Here is a 22929-nt window from a genome sequence, read left to right as displayed (position 1 = left end):
GTCCAATTGAACTACCCAAATTAAGTGGCCACTTTTGATACGCTGTGTTGAAGTGACTGGGCAATGGTGGCACCATAAGTACATGAGAGGGGGAAATAGATTTCAAGAGCCCTGACTCCTGATGATACTCATTCCTAAGAACAGCCCTTGGAAAACAGTGACATACCCTGAAGATCTGGCATAAATACTCCAGTGCCTTTTCCAGATATTCATCTGTTTTCTTGATGTTTTCTTGCCCAATTTCATCTAGGTCATTGCCTGTATAAGAACCATTCATCTCAGAAGGGCCAAACCTAAACCAAGATAGGAAGGACTTGCTAGCCAGGGTCTCGGCAGAGTGGTCAGATATAGATTTTGCTGTCTGCTGGGCTTGGCATATTAACTGTGCCAATCGTAACACCTGAAAAATAAGACACAAGGTAGAGCAGAGAAAACAATAGGTTAAAGGCAGTAAGTAAATGCTGCTAAGAAAATATAAATCTGCCTGGTGACCTGGCAGTCAGAGTAGAACCAGCATGTTCGTTCCCTTAGCTGACATGCTAGTAGCAATCATGTGCTGTGTCTCAGGACTGCTGAGTGAAGGGACGTTTAAAAAAAATGCAAATACTCCTCAGCTTCCTCCAAAGTTTCAGCTTCATCGTTTTGGAAGTGCTAATAAAATTCTCCCATGTCTTATTCCTGACAGTGCAGATGTTCAATATAGAAATGTGCACTTAAGAATAAAGGTGCACAGAGTTTTTGCTTACCAAATTTCTGATTTCTGTGCCAAACATCTGTTTGTACTGAAAGTCCTGTCCTTCTAGGCTGTAAATGTGAGACTTCACCTTAAATGAGGCATCTGTGATGGCTGGAGGCCATGATGAGAAGAAGGTCCCACCAAGGGTGGGAGTCATGAAAATTCGATGCTGTCGGTGAGGGATAACAAGGTCCGGCTCCAGGAATAACTGCTCTCCTAGAATTTGTGATCAGACAAAGGGTGCAGATTGTTACACTTTCCTTCTGGTCTGAGGTTCTAGTTGCATAATCTCAAGTGATCATGAGAACTAGGAGCATAATTTTTTGCTATACCCAGCAATATAGTCTTACTATTGAAATACTATTTTTTGTGGAAACAAAGAAGAATTAGAGACAGAAACCAGATTTAGAAAAATGACCAAAAAAAAAATGCTTGTTTACATGTCTGAACCAGTTCTAGAAATAGCAATAAAGATATCAGGGCTTAGAATCATTTCGTAGGAGTCAATGCTTGCCTCAGGATTCATATCTTCATGCCTCTGGAGCAGGGGCAGGCAAAATATGGTCTGCGGGCTGCATCCGGCCCGCCAAGTCATTCTATCCAGCCCACGGGGCTCCTAAAAAATTTAGTAAATTAATATGTATTTGCTCCTGGCTGCCAGTCAAAGATGACAGGAACCAGGGGCAGTAGGACCCAGGAGGACGAAGTGGTCCAGCCCCACTTCAGTGTGGGCCATTTACCTGCCTTAGCACAGCTTCTGCACCCCGTCTCCCCATGCTGGATTGCTGGATTGGGGAGCATGGGCTCCACTGGTACCCTGGGGCCAGGAGTGGGAGGGGAATGTATGTGTGAGAGAGTGAGTGAGGGCTGGGGCAGGGTGTGTGTGTGTGTGTGCGCGTGTGTTCATAGGGTGTGTCCCACACACACACACACACACACACCATACACATACACCCCCCTCACACTGTCATACTTACAACCCCCTACACCTCCTCACACAACCCAGCCACCCTTCCCCCACAAGCCTCATACCTACCCACATCTCCACACACTCCCTCACCCCACACCCATCCACCCCCACAGACACACTCATGCCCTCTCGCACACCCCACCCCACATACCCACAGCTCCCCACAAACCTATACACCCCCCACAACATACAAAAGTAAGACTTCATTTTAAGCTATTGTGCAATCACCTCTGTGTACACTACACAAACACATGTAAAGCAGGACAAAAATATTTTTGAAATCAAATTAATGAATGTTGTAGACGTTTTCTTTTGGAATATAAAATTTGGTATTTTTCTAGTTTTGAGATGGCAAAGCCCCTTGCTGAAAGAAGTACTTCCAGGGGACAAGGGGAGGGACTTCTGGTAGCAAAGGTCAGGGGTCAGGGGCACGACTTCCAGTCAAAAAATGGGCGGGGCAACCCATGTGGCCCTCAACAGCTTGCCCAAACTTAGTAAGCAGCCTTCCACCCAAAATAATTGCCCACCCCTGCTCTGGAGGCTAGAAGTGGACATTGGTGAGAAAAAAACCAAGGCCGGACATTGCAAGTAGACATCATGTTATCCAATTACCTTTCTGGATCATTTCAGATAGGTTCGGCTGGGCGAGGACCTTGGCTACTCTGAACACCATCAGGGCATTTTTAGGGCTGACCAAGTCTGTGCGGAGAGCCCTGTTCAGAAAGCCCACAAACAGCTTTGTGTACATCAGTAGATTTTCTTGAACAAAAGGAGCCCTGTCAAAATAATGCACTGATTTGTGAATGGTACTGTTCAAGTTATTATATAAACATCCTCCTGTTAAGGAAATCACCCTTAAGAACATTTTAGACTATTGACTGACATTCTTATTCTTTTCATGTCACACACATGCACAAGAATCTCTCTCCTAACACAAGAAGTTTCTGTCATCAGTAACAATTCTCTTAGTTTGCATCAGAAGATATTAAAATGGGTAGGTGGCCTGGCAGTGCAATGACAGGACTTCAAGAGGCAAGCTCAAACTTAATGTGTGGTTCAGGAAGAAGAGTTTCTATCAAAAGAACCAGCTTCACTTCCCCCTGCACAATGATTCACACGAAACTGATGCTGGCTCTTCATTAAGCCCATAGTCACTGCTGGATGGTCAGAGCCATCAAAGGTCTTAGGAAAAGAGAAAGCACTGTAAAAACTATTAGTATGTCATGGACAAAGGCTTTAGGCTTAGCACAGTTCAATTTGGTCATCTGGAGGGAGTCTGAGGAAGGTGGATGGAGGAAACAATGAACAGAGCCAGCACCAAGCAAAATAACCGTAAATGGAAATAATACGATTTTACTCATGTCAGGAAAACCAGATGCATCTTCCCTGTACTTCTCAGCAGGTAGGCCAGTTTAACACCTGCTGTAAGTAGTAAGGCTGCTTTTCTCCATAAGTCATAATGAATGCAATGGATTAAAAGTAGGGCTCTATTTCTCAGCCTCTTCCATATCATGAACCATGCAGCAATAGAAAAATATTACAAAATCTCTTCCCAATCTAAAAAAAGGAGGAGGAACTTGACAGCTTAGTGATAAACTAGGTGATAATGGGAGTCAGAGTTTAAAACTCTAGCTTCAGGATTTTCTTATATAAAATCTTAAGTTATCAGTGAGCAAAAGCCATTGGCTGATGTCAGAGTTAGCGTGACCTGCACCAGTTATGCAGGAATATTTTCTTACCATTTCTCTGCAACACTACGAGGCTGGGGGTCTGCACTCTGAAGTGGTTTCTCAGGAGCATATCTCCAAGGCTGCAGATAACTTAACCACATCTCTAGAACCTGAAGCAAACATACAGATAGACAGGAGTCAATTACATTAGAAGAGGAGGATCTTGCATGTTTATTTTCTAAAGTCTTGTGGACAACGGAGCATACTTTCTTTATGCCATTACAAATTTTTAAAAAGAGCAACTGTGGAACAGTTGTGTGTTGGTGTGTTAACCCTCCTTCACTCCTCACTTTCCAGCATAGAAATTCCTCAAACAAGAAACTACTAGACAAAAGAATAAAAACTTGGCCTCATTAACTTCAGTGGAATGCAAATTTCTTCCCTCTGTTCCATTATGTTTTGTTACACTGCAGATGTGGCAGCAGAGCTGACCGACAACCAGCAAATCCAGGTTCTTACAGATCCCACAACTGTGATTAGGTTCTGATCACCTCATCCCACAAGCATGGGAGGAAACCTTTATTTACAACAGCTTGCTAGAAGAAATTAACCCCGTGATCCTTTTGCCAACCTGGCTCAAACATACTATTAAATAGGATAAATAGATATATGACCAATAAGGTTCCCTGGAGTAACGGTGGCCATTTTCAATAAGGGATAGAGAACAAACCACCACAATAATTTCACCAAAACTTCAGAATCCCACTTCTAGTACTAAACCTATTCGACAGCTCCAACTCTTATCTTAATATGTGTAAATATGAGATTCCCCTTTTCCAGAAAAAAGGATCATGAATAGGAAACAGTGCTTCAGAAACACTAGTCTAAACATGGGGCCAGATACCATAATGAATTACTAGCAGTTCTAATTTTGTCTAGCCTCAGCAGAAAGAGACAGACTAGTACCTACCGCTCTGAAAGAGGCATCTAGAGGCCAGTGGCCAAAGCAGTGTTGCAGGAAGATATAGAGCTTCTGCTGGACAAACCGAGGAATCACCACCCTGCAATGAGAAATCAAAACAAACACATGGTGGATAATTAAAAAAAAATAAAATTTTTTTTAATCAATTTTTGAGAAACTGCAAGAGAAGCAAGTTCAATCAATTTGCTCTCAGCTGAAGGTGTTGATGATCTGAGAGCAAGTTTGAAAAGAGTCTGCAACAGTGATATGCAAAACTTGTAATTTCATGGCAGATGCTTCTGTGGGGCCAACTACAGGCGATCTGATTATACAACACTGCAATGTTTCCTTCCACCTTGTTTTGATCTGCACATGCCCCTTGCAGAATATCTTAGAGAAATTATTTTTGCATCAGTTTGCCCACCTACTTTTCCAACCTGGCTTTATCTTTTCTCAGAGCAGATGCTGAGTAGCTGATGTCCAACTATGTGCATCAGAAGGATAATCAGCCCCCAGCCTTTGAGGGATAAGATGAAAATCCTTGAAACAAAACAACTGGATTCCTCCTCACTTTTAACCCAAAGATAGCAGTGAAATGCTTTCAATGGAAGATATGTTTTGGCTGGGAGCAACTTCCTTTCATATTTCCAATCCTGACAGCCCAAAGGGCAAGAGGAACATCAGGGAACCCTCAGATCTTTCTTATAATGCAATTTTTATCTTTGCTGTCAGAAAACCTGCTTTCATGCTCTCAACAGAAGCAAAAACTGTCCCAGAGATAGTTATTGCTGTTTTCTATATGCCCAAGAGGCAGTCTGACTACACACCTACCTTTTGAATTCTTCCAGTGGGCTGGCTGTATGGGAGTGGGCCGAGGGGGAGATTGGTTCTGGTTTCAGGCTGTTGGTGAAAGCGTGCAGGTGCTTCACAAGCAGTCTTACCACTAACACATGCTCCTCAGTGGGTTTAAATGATTCCTGAAGGCAAAGCAACAGGTAAAATGATAAGGAGTTTTGTTAACCCTCCAGGAAGGAGCTCAGCACAGTGAGATTTTTCAGAAATGTGAACAGAACAGCCTGCCTTTGTAAACTCTTCAGTTTAGTTTGGTGCCAGCTGATCTGAACCAACTTGCTTCCCAAGAAAACAAGCAACCTCTGTTGCTTGTGCATCACACCTCTGTCTCCCTCAATTCACCAACAGCAAGGCTTATTGGCCGCATCCAGACAAGTGCAGCCATGTGGTATGTGGCGCCGCAAACTTGTCTGCAGTGCCACATACCGCACATTCAGATGTTCTCTGCGTTACAAGGGAGCACTGCCCATCCATGTGCTGCTCACCTTTTTTTTTTTTTTTTTTGACCCTTGGATATCTCATCTAGGAGTAAAAAAAAACCCCATGGAAAAAAAAAAGCCAAGCAGCACGTGCATGGGCAGCATGTGCCGCTCAGAAGCGGAGCTGGGCCATCTAGAGCTGTGCTGTGGCTGCCAGCCAGGCTCCATGCGGCAGAATCACCAATGCTGCAGCCCCGGGAGGCCCCCAAGAGCCCAGATAAGGCTGCTGGGACCTGCCCAGTGCTGGCCCCAACCTCCCCTACCCCACCCAGGGTAACTTGCCATGTGCCAAAGCGTGCGTGGTACAGGCATTCCCTGGGGACAAGTAGTGGTGATGCAAGGCATTTCGCTGCTGCTCGTCCCCAGGGAACCAAACGTCCACACTTGTGCAGATGCGGCCATTTTGTCACCATGTTTGTGTGGAGAAAGGGTGTATGGGTTTCTCCTGCAAATTATTTCCAGTTCTACTCACCTCTAAAGAGTACTAACAGAACATCACCAGGAAGTTTTATTTTAACTTACCCCTCCCTGAAAAAAAGAATATCCATCCTTTAATTATTGCTTTAAGTTGGCTGCTGCAGATAGCACAACAGAACCTTTGTTATGCTCTCAGCTAGCTCTTAATCGAGCCTTTCTTCCTATGCTGATGCTCTTCTGCCTTCTAAGAAAGAAGAATCCTAGAAAAGTTACAGTAAGAAGGGTATTTGCTTCTGTTGCTCAGAGCCTGAACGAGTCCATTACTTTAACCATCAACATAGGTTAAAGATTATTCAAAGGCAGTTCAGTCTCCTTCTTGACAGTGGGGGATTGGAAAGATCTTTTTCAATATAAGGAACCAAGGAGTTGGGAGGAAGGGGGGTGGTAGTGTTGCTACTAGATGAGTGGCTATAAGGATGTGTGGGAAGATAAAAAGAAACCAATTCTCAATCTGTCCCAGACATCCCCCCCATAAAAAGCCCCCCCTACTTCCCCAGAGCCTGGTGACACTGAACAATCAACGGTACTGCTATGTTTTCCTGCCCTGGGGAAAATAGTCTCAATCCACCGTTGGAGGCAGATGTGAAGAGTGCTCTCAGTTTTCTTAAGGCTCTCAGCTCTGCTGTTTGTGGGAGATCAAGACTAGACAAACAAAGGCAACAGGATAACAGAGAACCATGGCATTATCACTCTGGGCTGCCTGTGCTGCCAGTGCCTGTGAGCAGAGTTCCATGGACATGGGAAAGGAGCTGTACTAGGACAAGACTTAGGATTTTGTTTGCGGCTATTTTGTTGGATTTGTTTTTTTAAACATCTACTTCCCTCTTTAGTTTAAACATAATTCTGAAGACTTTGTGGCACACTAGTGACAGCTTAAATCCTACTACTACTTGCAGTGCCTATGGGGAAGTTAAACATTTTTTTTTTTTTGACATTTAAGAAGGTGTGAACATTTTCTGAACACATTTGCTTCTCTAGAAAAGGGGTCAGGCTCTGATGGATAGTAGGCCACAAAGGGTCCTTACTGCAGGAAAGTAGCTGAAACTGTGACTTCTCTAAAGCATGGGATGCTTTATTACTGTGACTAAATACGACTCCCCTTGTACTCCTGCCAGACCCTGCTCCCAGCAGAGGTGGAGTTAAAATAGGAGAGCATGCCTGTGGGAAGATGGCTGTGAATCAGTCTAGCCAGAGTCTGCAGGGGAGGGTACAGTATGAGCTCCAGAGCTAGGAACTTAGGTCAAGATTTTTCAACAGTGACAAATGATTTCTGGATGCTCAGACTTAGACCTTGAAGGGGTCTGAATTTCCAAGTCAGGCCCCTGGAAGTTACTTTTGAGTTGGGAACCCAAAAATGGATGCACTCAAAATTACTAGTTAGAGTTGACAATTTTGGCTGGACTACTTCCAAAAAAGAGCTATAGTTTTATGTAATTTTTCACAGCTGGTTTTGCAGTTTTTATCTCCATGGTTTGTTTTTATACTAACAATTATTGCGATTGCCCCCTTACATGGATCAACAGCATCACAACAGGCAGAGCACTTGTAAATTCATTTTACATTTATATTCTACATAGAAGACTTCCTACTACATATAGAAAAGCAAAGAACTACATAGTTATAAGGTAAGGAGAATTCTCACAAGGTTAGAATAGGAGCTTTATGGAATACAAGCCCAACCAAAGGAAGAACCCAATGAATAAGTAGGGAAGGTGAACCCAGCAATCTGTTCCAACAGGAATGCTCATTTCCTGAACAATCTGCAAATGTGCAACCCATGTACCCTTCAGCAAAGTTAAGCAGTCAAGCTCAAGCTGCCAGTGTTAGTTTAGAATCATCCAGATACATTCTACTAGTGTAGAACTATTGTTGACACATTACCTATCTCACTCCTTACAGGTACAGCTGTGCAATCTCTTATCCCCCACTCAGTGCAAGATTAATATAAAATGAGCAGTGAAAGACAGAAAGACATCTGCCATAAGCAAAGCAAGCTGCTGGGCCAGGAGATGTTAATACACAAAACTCTCTGTGTAACACATTAGAAGAGATTCATCTCTTAAAACAGGGATCCCAAATTGTTCTTTCTAACAACTTCTTCCAGGCCTTCATTAGCATTTCTCTATATCAGGTGCAATATACTCAGTTGTCTTGCAAACCATACGTTAGCCATACAACCAGCCTTTTCTCCTAGTGCTAATTAATACACTTTGCAGATTACATGATGGAACAAGATTTTTAAAAAGGAAACAAAATGAAAAGATGATAATACTTGGTATGCGTGGAGGGCCTGGTAGCCGGATTGGGCAGGACTACTGTGGTGTTTACTGGAGATACTGAGTCGGTAGTGGAGAACCTCCAGCTGAGAGACAACAGAAACAAAAAGGAAGGGAGGGGGAAAGGAGAGAAGAGAGCAAGAGAAAAAAAAAAAAAACAACAGTGAGAATGATCCCAAGGAGGAGCGGTGGGAAAAAAAAACAAACCCAAAAAAACGAATGTCACAAATAAGTCAATGACAACATATCACAACAGCTGCAGCCATGGTATCCTCTTCTCCTCTTGTGCTTAGTTGCTCAATTCTGCAGTCTTCTCTCAAGCTGGGAAAATAATTGACAAATCACTATTGTCAAGTTCCCTTTGAACATATGGGAGTCATGTGCATGTGGGGAGGATGACCTATGACTGTGTTGGCTATGACCCCTCCTGCTACTCCAAAGACAGGTAGGTTTGTATCAGTGACCTAAAAAGGAGTGCAGAAAGACATATAGCTTTTGTCAAAATAACTGAGGCAACCTGGGGCTCATGGAAATAAGTCCAGCCTCCCCATTAAAGCAGACTGCAAGCCCAAAGAATAGGAGAGAGGGACAACCACACAGAATATTTTCAATTGTTTCTGGAAACACTGCTGCAGTTTTCATAGCGACAGTGAAAAGTTACTCCATTAGTAAGCTTGCAGCACACTTGAGAAGTCAAGATTACGGATTCTTGCTTTTATGCCAGTGATGGGGAGATGCACTTTGTCCTCAAGACATTGAGGTAAAGGAAAAGGTGCTGGGTGACTGGAGGTGTGCCAAGTAGTGCAATCAACTGCAGTTTTGGCAGGGACCAGGTAGAAAAGCACAAGGTCCAAACCTTGGATGTCTAGGTAAAGGCAGGCACCATTTCTGTAGATTACAAATCTGTTCAAAGAGCAAATATTCTCTGCTATTACAAAAATACCATGTACAAAGATAGACATGCCCGATATACAGGCTGACCAGGAGATCTAAAAGCCCAGCCATGACAGAATCTCGTCCAAATAGTGAAATCTTTGGAAGCCTCAGATACAATTCCTTTGACACAGAATTATTTTCTAAAAGCTCATCAACTTAGCAGGTGAAGAGGATACTGGAGCCAGACACACATGTATGGAATAAATTTTAAAAAAATCCAAAACCAAAAACATACACCTACACAGAGACCCAGATAAACAATATCAGGCATCTAAACCAACTCTCCATATCACACCTCCTCTACATTTGAGCTACTACCCCTTCTCTCTATGTTCAGTTCGGTTTTTCAGGTGTCTTCTGTTTTGCTTCTACACTGCTGGATGAGCAGCAGCAATGCCACTGCAAGCTCCCCAGCAGCAGGATCCATCTTCTGCATCCGTAATTAACTCCCTCCCATGCTGAAGTGTGTTCTACATGCAGTCCTGAGATCTGTGGCACCTGAGACTGGAAGGGCAGCAAGCAATAGAGAAATTCCAGCAGGTAATTAACTCCTTTTTTTAAAGGTTTGCTGTGACAAAAGCAGAAGCTAAAAGGGAAAGATACTGCAGATTTGGCCCCTGTTGAGCATCTGGGAAACAGACAGAGAGGGGAAAGCAAAATAGAAATGGGAGAACATTAAAACAGAAGGGAGTTGAACTGATGTAAAGAACACAGCATAATAACTGTTGTCTCCAGGGTCACTCTTCACTCAGAAGCAATTTAAAACAGGACAAAGCAGAAAGGATAGTAATTCTTGAAGTAAACTCTACTACTGCTCATCCCCATGTCCTAGCCCCAATACTGTACCATGACACCAAGTAAGGAAAGATCTTAAATCAATGTGAATCATTTTAATTCCTGCCTGTCTCTCTCTCTCTCATTTAAAAAAAAAAAAAAAAAAAAAAAAAAAAAATCGGTATTTTAAAATGCTGTGGGCCCAGCAACTGAGGCACTCTGGCATTAGCCCTCTCTCTTTCCAGGCATACAAGTGGAAGTATGTAAAGGGGAAGTTTAATAATCACTAAATCATTTTTCTTTTAACGTTTACAGTGTTCTGAGGATTTTTAGTCTCAAGAATTAAAAAAAGAATTCTCACTTTCAGAAATTCTCTTTTCCCATTTTTATTTGAACAACTGAGTTTAACTAGCTTTCTTCAGCCCACTCAGAAACCCTCAGTATGGTTTGTACAAGTATCCATTGCTGAAGAGGCGTTCCTGTCTCCATATCCCATATACCCATCTGAGAGTTCTGGAGGTGAAAGTTGGAGCTGGACTGTTTGGTTTTTTTTTGAATGAAGATGGCACTCTCCTGAACCCCAGCACAAGGAGGAATTTCTACATGTCCATGACTAGCTATTTTGGGGGGGGAAACAGTCAGGGATTGATGTAAAAAGGCAGGCAGCCTTCGTTTCTCTCCAATCCTGTTCAGTGCATCTAGGTAGGAACCTTATGTGGCAACAGTGCTCTCAGCTTTACCCATATGTTTCTGCAGTGTAGTAACACTCTTTTACTCAGGCTAAAAGTCATCTTCTGACAAGATGCCCTCATAACATTAGAAAACTAAAGGATCTTAGCCATGGAGGGTGAACAGAGGAGAGAAGTTTAAAGCGATGCATTCATTTTCTGCCTGAACACTGAAGCTTCATGCAAAGACTGTACAGACACACAGAATAAAGGTACTCAAAAGCAAAGCCTTTCCATCACTAGTGCACAGCCATGCTGCTGGGGTTCCTGAACATAAATCTACCATTTCTAAATAAGACTTTGCAGTTTGACCTCAATCACTTTTTAGAATTAAAACAAACAAACCCAAACCAACTGCATTTCACACCTCCAATGATCTTCCCCAACAAAATGTAACAAATTTGTTTTTTGCTTAAGTGAATGATCAGAACTTCCCCCTCAAGCAAATCGCATCTTATTCCTTCACAGATGAATAACCCTGAGTAATCCCTTTTTATGTGAAGCTCCATCATGACCCTGAGAACCTTGAATTTCATTAGTATCTCTACCCCCAAACTCCCTTATCTTTAGAATGCCTCAAATATTAGCCCTCTTACTCTCCCAATACCAGGTTCCACTAAGTGCATTACTTTTATTTTTGAACAGGCCTGCACAAGGTCTTATAATTTAGTGTCTTATTATTTGATTAAGCTCTTACAGGACCCCCAAGTTTTGCAGAAGCTGAAACCGTTTCAGATATCATTAAGGTGAAACACAGGATGTGCATGTAAATTTGGAGATATGAAAAATAGAATAAGCTTTACCCAATTCAAACCATGGGGAATAGTTTACTGCTAACTACAGGCGCACTGATGCATCAGTGCCATATCGGATCGACACTGATACAAGGAAAATTAACAATATCGGCTATCGGCTTTTTTTTGGCTGGCGTAGCCAATAATGTACTGATAAATGTAATGTGCCTTCTGGTCAGGGCCTCAGATGCTGTGTGCAGGCATGCAGCCACAGCATGCACATGGCCAGGTACCATGAAGAGTGGTGCCCTTCAGGTAAGTCTGTGAAGTGGAAGGGGCATGGGGTAAGGAAAGGGCATAGGGAAGGACAAATCAAGGCCCCATGGTGAGGGAGGAATTGGGGCAGGGGTGGGAAGTGGGACAGAGCTGCAGGTGGCTCATCCTGGGGGCAGCTCCCCATCGCTGTGTGCACCTATGGGGAAGGCATGGGGGGCATGTGCTCCCCCAAGTTTGTATGTGGGCCGAGGGCATATGTGGGTTGCAGCAGTGGCGAGTCGTGCCTCCTGCTGCCAGGCAGGCAGGGGACACATGGCCAATTCATGGCACCCAAGGCAAAGGCAGCAGTGTGGTGGGTCCTGAGCCCACAGTGGGCAGCCCGCATCTGCCCTCACCCTGCTCGGTTCCAGTTAGAAGTGTCCCTGCACTTAAAAATGATGGCAGTGGCACTCGAACTAAAGCTCATTTGACAAACTTTAGTTCAGGTGCCCCTGCTGCCATTTTTAAGCACGAGAACGCTGATCCCCTGAATGAGCTGCCTGCAGCCCTGTCCCGTTCCCCGCCCCAGGGTCCCATTCACTGCCCTGGCTGGGCAGTACCCTCAGTCCCCGTCCCTGCCCCACTCCCTCCCTCACCATCTCTTTCCCTCCACAGACTTACTTAAAGGGCTCTCCACGCTGCCCAGCCAACTGCATTCCTGTAAATCAGTTATCGGATTGGTATCGGCTGATATGCCTGGTGAATAATTGGCTATCGGAATCAGCCAAGAAAATCTTTATTGGTGCACCCCTCCACTGGAATTTAGCTTCTGGAGTGAATAGTCCTCCTCTTCAGAAATACACTACCCAATCTTCAAAATGAGTCGTTAATACATAACATCACTTTCTGTTAGCTCTATAAACAAAGTGTAAAAGTGTATTGTATGGCTAAGTTGCCACTGCGGGATTTAGCATATAAATGTTTTATGTTGGGATCTTCCATGAGGGCTACAGTTCCCGTGAGTAACACTGTTTGTTGCAACTGGTCCACAATCCCAACTTAAAATAAACAAATACATAAATAAATTCAGTTCTTTCAATGATGGCAGATCTAGATGATATAAGCACTTGTTCACACTATCAATCACTGTTGGAGTTTAGGAGCGTTGACCCATTTGTGTTGAATACTGACAAAGTGGTTTCTCTCCTTTTTACCTATCCACCGAAAAATCTTCTATATGATAGGAGTTTCACCTCAAGAAAAGAAGCCAGAAGCAGGAAACACAATAACGGAGCACAAGCTATTACCTTGACATGTGGAGACTGCATTTTTTGATACATATCCAGTGAGTAATGGTGAAGCCACATTTCAACAAAGATCTGTAAAACAAACATTTTCTTAGGTGGGGAAGAGTGTGAACATCCAGGAATAATCAATCAAATCTGAATGAATGGAAGCCCATGGTATATCACTGTCTAAAGGGGGAAATTATCCTTGTAAAACAGTCTAAGCACACTCAAAAGATGGTTTCAGTTATGTAGTCTTGCTTATTTCCAAAGTCAGTTTTACTAGATGCATTAATGACAGGATCAAATAGTATAGTATAATTTCATATGGTTGTATCATTATATTGCATACTGCAATTTGCAGTTATGATGCCAAAATGTTCTTGCAGTTACACATACAAGACCCCATTAGCTTCAAGCCTGCTGCAGTGGCACAAAAGCAGTTTGGTCCAACATTTATACAGTAAATCAAATCAGCAAGTATAAATGCAAGAAAAATATTATAGCAATATAAACAGCATGAAGAGTGAGGAACTATAAAAACAGTTGTTACTTTGAGAGAAAAGCTGGTTTAGCTTGCACACCAGAGCACTCATCTGGGATTATGGTGATCTGGAGTTCTGGCACACATAATTTACCAATTGGCATGCTCAATAAGGATCTATGGCTTCCTCTAAAGGGAGATGTTACTGAGCTCATTTGTGAGCTTTTCATAAGTATTGGGTATATCTTTCCATCCCTGTCCCTTTGACTCTTCCATCTGTTTTGTTTTCCCTTTCAAACTATTTTAAGGAATAAAAACCCAGTGATTACCTTTAATGCCTTGGTGTCTAAGAGCCTTGAAAGAAAACTTAGTATAAGGATAGGTTTCTTTAAGTTTGGTAAAATATTCCATTAGGTGTAAGCACAGAGAGTGAGAGACACTTGTAAGAGGTGCAAATAACAGCCTCAGCAGAGGGATCCCCCTGTCTACTTTCTTATTTTTTAGATTACACTAGCACCCAACATGTTTTAGGGACAACCACTTCCTGTATGTGTAGGAAATCACTTATCTAGAAGAATTTGCATGACACACTGACAAATACTGGGGGAAAGAGGAGAGGAAGATTATGCAAAGGCAAGAATCAAATTAAATTTTGTAGTTTAGGCAAAGCCACAGTCAACCAAAGAGTACCTCTGAGGGATGGGCATTATTAAGGTGGTTAAGACTGTAACACTAATGCAACACTGACAAGTTCCCTTTTTTGGAGGGGAGACATCTTCAGCTTTTGACTTCTAGGAAATGTATTTTTAATTATTCCTTGGTGTGGTTTTAGTTGGAAAAGACAATGATGTTTCAGGTTTAGTTTTACATGTGGCTTAACACAATGTTATTAATGCTTTGTATAGAAGCCATCAGAATTATATGAATCTCTCAAAATATTCATGAGTCAAATGCTCCTGGTGCCTGCAAGGTGGGTATTATTTCCCACAATAAGGCAAAGAACATTTCCTGCAGCTCTGCAATGAACTGTCTGGAGAAGCTGGACTTAAAACTTATATACCCTCAGTTTCCATTCCTGCATTTTATGGGCAATGATTATCTTGTGGCCACACACATTCTGGTAGCTTACTATGCAGTCTATTGCAGTGTTATGTATTAGAAGAGTGTCAGCATTTCAGTTTAGCAACATGGTAAGAAAAGCATTTTTAAAATCAACTTCATATTTGCAATTCTCTCCTTTACAGCAACGTGAATCAGAGTACTCCACTAATGTTAACTAGGTTACAGCAGCTGTAAACTAGTCTATATGGTGAGCCGACTCAGACCTCTCTCCCCCTGCAAAAAAACCACAGAATCATAGAAAAAAAATAGAGTTGAAAGGGACCTCAGAAGGTCATCTAGTCCAACCCCCTGCTCAAAGCAGGACCATCCCCAACTAGATCATCTCAGCCAAGGCTATGTTTCGCAGGTCTTAAAAACCTCCAAGGATGGAGATTCCATCACCTCTCTAGGTAACTTGTTCCAGTGCTTTACTACCCTCCTAATGAGAAAATTCTTCCTAATACCTAAAACTTCCCTTGCTGCAACTTGAAACCATTGCTCCTTGTTCTGTCATTTGGTACCACGGAGAACAGTCTAGCTCCATCTTCTTTTGAACCATCCTTCACGTAGTTGAAGGCTGCTATTAAATTCCTTCTCAGTCTTCTCTTCTTTGGACTAAATAAGCCCAGTTCCCTTAACCTCTCCTCACAAAGTCATGTCCCCCAACCCCCTCACCATTTTCGCTGCCCTCCACTGAACTCTCTCCAATTTTTCCACATCCTTTCTGTAGTGGAGGGCCTAAAACTGAACATAGTACTTCATATGTGGCCTCACCAGTGCTGAATAGAGGGGAAAAAAAATCACTTCCCTTGACCTACTGGCAACACACCTACCAGTGCAGACCAGTAGGCTGTTAGGCTTCTTGGCAACAAGGGCATTCTGCTGGCTTATATTCAGCTATACATTGTAACCCCCAAGGTCTTTTTCTGTAGAGCTGCTGCCAAGCCAATCAGTCTCCAGCCTGTATTGGTTCATGGGATTGTTCCGTCCTAAGTACAGGATTTTGCACTTGTCCTTGTTGAATCTCATGAGATTTCTAATGGCCCAATCCTCCAATTTGTCTAGGTCACACTGAATCCTAGCCCTATCCACCAGCATATCTACTTCTTCCCCCAGCTTGGTGTCATCTGCAAACTTGTTGAGGGTGCACTCTATGCCATCTTTCAGGTCACTGATGGAGACATTTAACAAAACCAGCCCCAGGACTGCCCCCCCGGGGGACTCCACTTGATACCAGCTGCCAACTAGACTTTGAGCCATTGATTACTACTCTCTGAGCCCGATGCTTCAGCCAGTTTCCTGTCCACCTTACAGTCCATTCATCCAGCCCATACTTCCTTAGCTTGCCTGTGAGAATGCTGGGAGAGTCCATATCAAAAGCCTTGCTAAAATCAAGGTACACCACAGCCACTGATCTCCCTGCATCCACAGAGCTAGTCACCTCGTCAGAGATGGCAATCAGGTTGGTCAGGCATGACTTGCCCCTGGTGAATCCATGCCAACTGTTCCTAATCACCTTTTTCTCCTCCAAGTGCTTAGAAATGGATTCCTTGAGGATCTACTTCATGATTTTTCCAGGGTCTGAGGTAAGGCTGACTGATCTGTAGGTCCCTGAACCCTCCTTTTTCCCTTTCTTAAATATGGGCACTATTTCCAATCATCTGGGACCTCTCCTGATTGCCACGAGTTTTCAAAGATGATGGCCAGCGGGTTCGGAATTCCATCAGCTAACTCAGCACCCTTGGGTGCATCCCATCTGGCCCCATGGACTTGTACACATCCAGCTTTTCTAAATAGTCCCTAACCTTTTCTTTCACCACTGTTGGTTGCTCACCTCCTCACCAAACTGTGCCACCATTTGCAGTAGCCTGGGAGCTGACCTTGCCTGTGAAGACTGAGGTGAAAAAGGCATCGAGGACTTCAGTCTTTTCTGCATCTTCTGTCACTAGGTTACCTCCCCCTTTCAGTAAAGGACCCACACATTCCCTGATCCTCCTCTTGTTACTGACATATTTGTAGAAACTCTTCTTGTTACCCTTCATGTCCTTTGCTAGCTGCAACTCCAATTGTGCTTTGGCCTTCCTGACTTCATCCCTGCATGCATGAGTAATGCTCTTATATTCTTCCCTAGTTATCTGTCCAAGTTTCCATTTTTTTTTGTGATTTACTTTACTGAAAAGTTCCCTGCTAAGCCAGGCTGGTCTGCCATACTTGCTAGTCTTCCTGCACGTCAAGATGGTTTGATCTCACACTTTCAGGAAGGCTTCCTTAAAGTACAGCCAGCTCTCCTGGACTCCTCTCCCTCTCAGACTGGCTTCTCAGGGGATCCTGCCCATGAGTTCCCTGAGTGAGTCAAAGTCTGCTTTTCTGAAGTCCAGGGTCCAAACTCTGCTGCTCTCCATCCTCCCTTTCATCAGGATCCTGAACTCAGTCATCTTGTTTCTGCTGCCCAAGTTGACATCTACTAGTACATTCCCCACCAATTCTTCCCTGTTTGTGAGCAGGTCAAGAAGAGCATGGCCCCTGTTTGACTGCTCCAGCACTTGCACCAGGAAGTTGTCCCCAACCCTCTTCAAAAACTTCCTGGATTGCCTTTGCACTGCTGTATTGCCCTCCCAGCTGTGATAGCCACTGATATAATTTGATAGGTATTGAAGTTAACATAGCAATGTACTTTACATTACAGCCTAACAATTTCATAATGCTTCTTTATATTCCATTAATAAAAAGTGACAGCTGCACCCTTCCATTAAATCAGTGAGCAGCAAGTTAGAGAGGAATGGAACAGCAACCTCATCTTTAGGTAAAAAAAAAAGAAATTCACCTGCAAATAAGTTTTTTCCAGCCAGCCTTACCCAGAAGAAATTAAAAGAACATAGAATCAGACTCACTTGAAGCATTGTTTCTGACCTCCAGATCTCTTGGGAAGCAGGGTCTGCATTCACTGAAGGCTGATGGGCAATATGTCGTTTCAGGAGGCTAGTGTGATGCATGCCATAAGAGGTGAAAGGCACTGATGGGGACCTTTAGAGAAAAGAGTGCATAAGTTCCATAGTTTTCAAGCACCAACAAAAGGGCAGGAAAGGGACTGTAAATTGTAACCATGAAAAACTGGACAAAAATTTGTGCCAAAGACAGCCATCTTAACAAAAAAACAGTAGGATATGGCAGCATGAACAAAGATAGCAACATCAAATGACTTTCAAGTTGTCTGGTGTCAGCAGTGAAGTATTACACATAAGACATTCAAATTATAAAAAGATGGAGCCATTTTCTTCTCATCTGTGCTGAGAACTCAGTTCAAACAAGCCAGCTTTTATGACCTTTGCCTGTACAGTCTAGCACTGACACTACATATTTAACCTGATTAGCTGTTACCTGGGAGCAGGTGAAGGAATGGTTCCACCAGGATTGGAAGAAGGTGGAGGAAGGACACTGCCTTCTGTGGGGAGGAACCACTTCAGGTATGCATCCACCAAGATGAAGTATGCACTATTTGAAGTACTGACATGATGGGTGATGGGAGTATTCTGAAATATGTATATAGCACATATTTACATTAAGATACATTATTACAGTAAATAAGTGGACACAGGGATATCAAGACCTGTAGTAAAAATCTGCTAAGTGTCATTGTATACTTAATGCAGAAATTACTGGGTGAATATCTATGCTCTGTGTTACACAAGAAATCAACTAGGGCAAGGCTTGACAACATTTTTAGTTGGACTGCTAAAAACACCCTAACCTTGACCCACTGCTTATCTTGGTGTGCCAGAAGCAGATGGCTGGGGAGCTGTGAGGGGGCCTGATCCTTGTTGCTAGTGGCAGGTGCATGAGTGCATCTGGGTGGACTGCGGGGGAGGGGCCAAGATTGCACTGTCCCTACCCCTTCCCCATGTGTACCAAGGCATGTGTGCAGCTGCTGCCACCAAGATGCTGGTGCCAGGGCTCTAGTGCAACTGTTTGTTGCCTGCCCGCCACCTGCTTCAGCTGTCCAGAGCCTGGGTCAGCTGTGGCAGGCAGCCAAGAAGCTGCAAACAGCTGCACCGGGCTCCTGAGTCCTGGCTGGCTCTGTGACAGCGGTGGCTGCATGGGTGCCTCGGGGTGCACAGCCAATAAGGGGCTGGGGGCAGTGCAACCCTGGCCTCTTCCCTGCTGCCCACCCCAAGCTGTGTGCGCAGATGCTTCTGCAGTGGAGCCTGACTGGGTGTCTAGAGCCTGGTGCAGCTGTTTGCAGCTTCCCACCTGCCTGCCACACCTGGCCTGGGCTGTGGGCAGCTGCTGCCTGCCATGGAGCCTGAGCTATTCTCAGCAGGGCTTGCAGCCTCCCCGCCGCCCATTCCAAGTAGCCCAAGTTCCGTGGCTAGTGGCAGCTGCCCAGATCCCAGGCCAGCTGAGGCATGCTGTGCAAAACAGCCTCACATGCCATGTTGGCATGCGTGCTGGGGGTTGCTGACCCCTGGGCTAGGGATTCACAGCATTCTGTTCTGCTTTAAAGAGGTATGCATCATTACAGAAGAACTTGCAAAAGCAGTATGAGGTACACTTCATATCAAGGAACCATCACAGATGAAAGATCACAGTTAGATGCTGCTAAAAAACAAGGCAAAGTTAAAATGTATAATACCATGTAAGAAGTCATGCAAGTTTTTACAACAAAGAGATAAGCACCATACTCAGTAGGTATAAAGTAACCATGCACAGGGAGCTTAAATGATTTCTATATTTCAGTTATCCTTAGCCATAGGCTATGGAATATAGCACGGGTGGTCAACCAGCAACATGCATGCCACAAGTGGCACGGGAAGCCTCTGCAGATTGGCATTCAGCAGACTGAGCAAGGAACAGAAAGCAAAGCAGCAGATGGGACAAGGAAGGGGATCAGAGTGGTAGTTGTCAGGCTTAATTTATGGCACACCTGCCAAAAAGTTGCTCCCCACTGGACTGAAGCCTTGAGAACCATTAATTTTCTTCCTTTATAGTGATAATGTGTATAATTGCTGGCTACATTTGAAACTTAGCCAATGATATTTATAGAGTAATAGGTGTGTGATCCAGCTAACCTGAATCTTGCATCTAAAGCCATGTAGGTTCTTAAAGTGCCACAAAGAAAGGGTTTGCCAGAGTGGTGCTGTTTAACAAAATATGTACTTACTCTCTGCGTGATGAGGCTAATTGCAAAATAAAACATGTAATATTCAAATGGATCTGGAGAGACAGAGTCAAGGATACACAATACAACTAAATTTCACTTATTGGGAACATATGAGCATTTGCTGCCTTGATTAGACTGCTTCCTATACCCAATCTAGCTAGTTTAAAGGTAGCTCTGGTGTTTCTATATTATTTTGCAGTGTGCTAGTCCCTAGCAAATACACAATGCAGAAATATTTGCAAAACAGATACAGTTTGATCAGTGACTTGAATGAGACCAACACTCCACCCATGATGTTCAATAGAATATAGAGTTCAGTAACTTTAGATCTGGGCATTATCTTGCAGCATTTGCAGCATAAACACTGCAGCAGTGAGCTAATACAGATCACTGTTGAACTGAGTCAAATAAAAGGAGAATAAAGCAGAACTCGTTTCTCAACCTGTCAGATTTAGTTACTTAAAATATTAAAGGTTTACTTAAAATTACTTAAAATGAAAGTTATTTAAAATATTAGAGAATTAATAAGAAATTCTCCTTAGCCCTTAAATTAGTAAAAGGATACTGAGAGCTAGGTTCAAACCTAGGCCACCAGATGGAGGGAACTGGACTTTGTTGTGGTACAGTGAGCATTCTGGTAGGACTCGCTCATGTATTGAGGCCTTCACAGGACCCTGGAATATAAGAAGTAATGAGATAATGAATAGGCTACTCAAAATAGGCTACTTGAATGAGGTTTTGAGAATGCATTCATGTATTCGGTTGTAAAAGGATTCCTGGTTCTAGTACTAGAAGTTAGCCTTCGGGTAGCAATGGAAAAAATATTTCACACAGCATTTACAGATATTGTTTTGCTACGGGCAAGTGTTACATTCCACATCTAGGAGAACATTTAGTTTTCATTACACATGGAGGGAAGCGTCTTCAGAGGTATGAAATGTGGTTACAGAAAGAGTTGCTTTCTGACGAGCTTGAAAAAGTAGTTTTAAAGCTCCATATCTATAAGTCATTGAGATAATAAATCTAGCCTCTCTTTCAGTGGCAGAGTGGCAAATAGAAAGTTCCTTAGCTGAACAGCACGTATGTGTGCTTATAGTAATACAAGCTAATAAGAACAACTTCCTATACAATCCATAAGGATGGAAGATTCTCTTCTTCTAACAGACCTCTAAATATCGGAAGTTCTTCTTCAGAGCATGATCTCTCGCTCTAGACCCTTCACCAAACCCAGGGTATCTGACAGCAAGAGATATTCCAATAGCTGCAACAACAGGATCTTTTTCTCTTATTTACAATATTTACTGGTTACTTACTGGGAGATAGGAAACTGGAAAATCATATCTATACTCCTCTGCTTGGAGTTTGTAAACCAGCTTCATCATTGGGCCACTGCAAACAAGCATTAGAGGAAGAAAGCCACAATAAATCTCTCTCTATGCATCTTTCATAGATGAGTGTTTGCACAAAAAGAAACAAGTCAAGGGCTGGGTTATTGATTCCCCTTACATTTTTCATCTGCTTCAAAACAAGTGAGTTTACCTTGGATCCAGGAAATCCAGGGCAATAGCATATTCTGTAGGATGTGTTCTTCCCTGCAAGGAGCGAAGATTCCAACCTACAATGATGCCATCCAGGCTACCAAAAATACTCTCCACTAGCCATGGAAAGATGGCATGCAGTTCCTTCAGGGAAACAGCCAGGAAAAGGGATCAGGTCAAAACAAACAATTTCTAAGGCAATGAAGAATTCAACAGTGATCATCAGTATTTTGTGTGTCACAACTAACAGGGCTAGTGTCCTCATTTTTGACACTTCAGGAAAGGATGAAAGATATGATTTAGGAATGTGATGACCTTTAATTACTGGAAAAAAAGATATGAAACTTTTGAGAAATGATTAAATTCAGAACACTTCATTTGAGGACCTCAACGTTATTTGAAAAGGTGGGAACGAAAAAGGGTATTTGTGTAAGCCTACTGAAGTATAGCTCAGCATGGATTCATGAAAAATAGTAATTGTGTACCTTGGCAGGGAAGTCTTCAATGACTGTTTCCAGATCATGGCACCTCTGAGCAAAGGGCTTGTTCACACAATCTGCCTTCAAACTCGCCTGTCATGAACAAAATTCTGACTTCAGCAAAAAGACTGCCAAAACAGACAAATATTGGCAGAATTCCCTAGATCCAGTATTACATACCGCTCCCACAGCAAAGCAATGCCCATTGATGTTGCTATAGCACTAGTTTATTTGCATTCTAAATTGGCTGTTTGGTGGAATGTGAATGGGAGCTACTCTCACCTCTAGTTTTTTTTAATCCACTTGGATTTACCTTTCACGTTAAAGAGGAGACAGACGGTTAGTGAACGTTTAGGTTCAGGTAAAACAGGACAGCATTATGAATCGTCCACAGACAGATGAGGCGGGAGCAGCAGGGGCTTTGCCCATGGCAGGTTAGGGTGTTAGGGCTTGCGGTTGCATTTGGGGTTGACTGCGTAGTTTTGCTAGTAGAGACAATGTATTTGTAGGGGATGGTTCGGATAGGGATGATCCTGCCTGGGGCAGGGATTGCACTAGAGACTAGCCAACCTCCAGGAGCCCCGTCCAGGCTTGCTTCTCTGCAGTTCTGCGAGCCGTCAGGGTATCACTTCCAGGGTGCTTTAGTGAGCCTGACTTACATGAAGCACATCAGAAAGTACCCCATGGACAACTCCCTGCCCGGTCCCAAGCAGCTCACTGGAAGGGCGTTAGTGGCAGACCCGATGCATCTGAGACCTCCCTGCCAGAGCCGCCCGGGGCGGGCACTCACCAGTAAGAAGCTTGGCTGCTGCAGGTGAGGAAGTGCCATGACGGTCTTTTGAGAACGGCCAAATGCAGGCGGTGGTGTCTCAGGAAGTCACTGCCCAGAGCAGATGGGCAGGGGCTGTCCACAGCCTCAGGCTTCTGGGGCTCCCCCTGGGCAGGCACAAAGGAGGCAGCGTACAGCAAGCACACAGCCGGGCCGGATCCCCACACCTCGCTACTGCCGTTTTAGGAGAAGCGGCAGGCCCCCGA

At 43.6% G+C, this 22929-nt stretch overlaps 1 protein-coding gene across 2 annotated transcripts in view; it reads right to left on the bottom strand.

The window, feature by feature from the left end:
• The window catches only part of SMPD4 (sphingomyelin phosphodiesterase 4), a 28596-nt gene extending 5673 nt beyond the window's left edge, over positions 1–22923 (bottom strand). The window contains exons 1-16 of one of the 2 annotated variants that reach the window (XM_006019884.3): positions 22685–22923; positions 21901–21987; positions 21417–21559; positions 21191–21266; positions 20443–20551; positions 19878–19930; positions 18098–18249; positions 17611–17743; positions 13156–13227; positions 8418–8507; positions 5169–5314; positions 4347–4437; positions 3446–3546; positions 2319–2482; positions 747–952; positions 167–400 (exon numbers count right to left, since the gene is read on the bottom strand). In XM_006019884.3, coding sequence (XP_006019946.1) covers positions 167–400; positions 747–952; positions 2319–2482; positions 3446–3546; positions 4347–4437; positions 5169–5314; positions 8418–8507; positions 13156–13227; positions 17611–17743; positions 18098–18249; positions 19878–19930; positions 20443–20551; positions 21191–21266; positions 21417–21559; positions 21901–21987; positions 22685–22723 — 1896 coding nt within the window. In that variant the 5' untranslated portion in view covers positions 22724–22923. The remainder of the gene's footprint in view (positions 1–166; positions 401–746; positions 953–2318; positions 2483–3445; positions 3547–4346; positions 4438–5168; positions 5315–8417; positions 8508–13155; positions 13228–17610; positions 17744–18097; positions 18250–19877; positions 19931–20442; positions 20552–21190; positions 21267–21416; positions 21560–21900; positions 21988–22684) is intronic. The other variant, XM_006019885.3, reaches the window with a different exon arrangement.
• Between the last annotated feature and the right edge of the window lie 6 nt (positions 22924–22929).

The sequence above is a fragment of the Alligator sinensis genome, unplaced genomic scaffold (genome assembly GCF_000455745.1).
Source record: "Alligator sinensis unplaced genomic scaffold, ASM45574v1 scaffold505_1, whole genome shotgun sequence".
NCBI classification, from domain to species: Eukaryota; Metazoa; Chordata; order Crocodylia; family Alligatoridae; genus Alligator; species Alligator sinensis.
The sequence above is the reverse complement of the archived record's forward strand: the minus strand, read 5'-3'. Positions and strand labels throughout refer to the sequence as shown.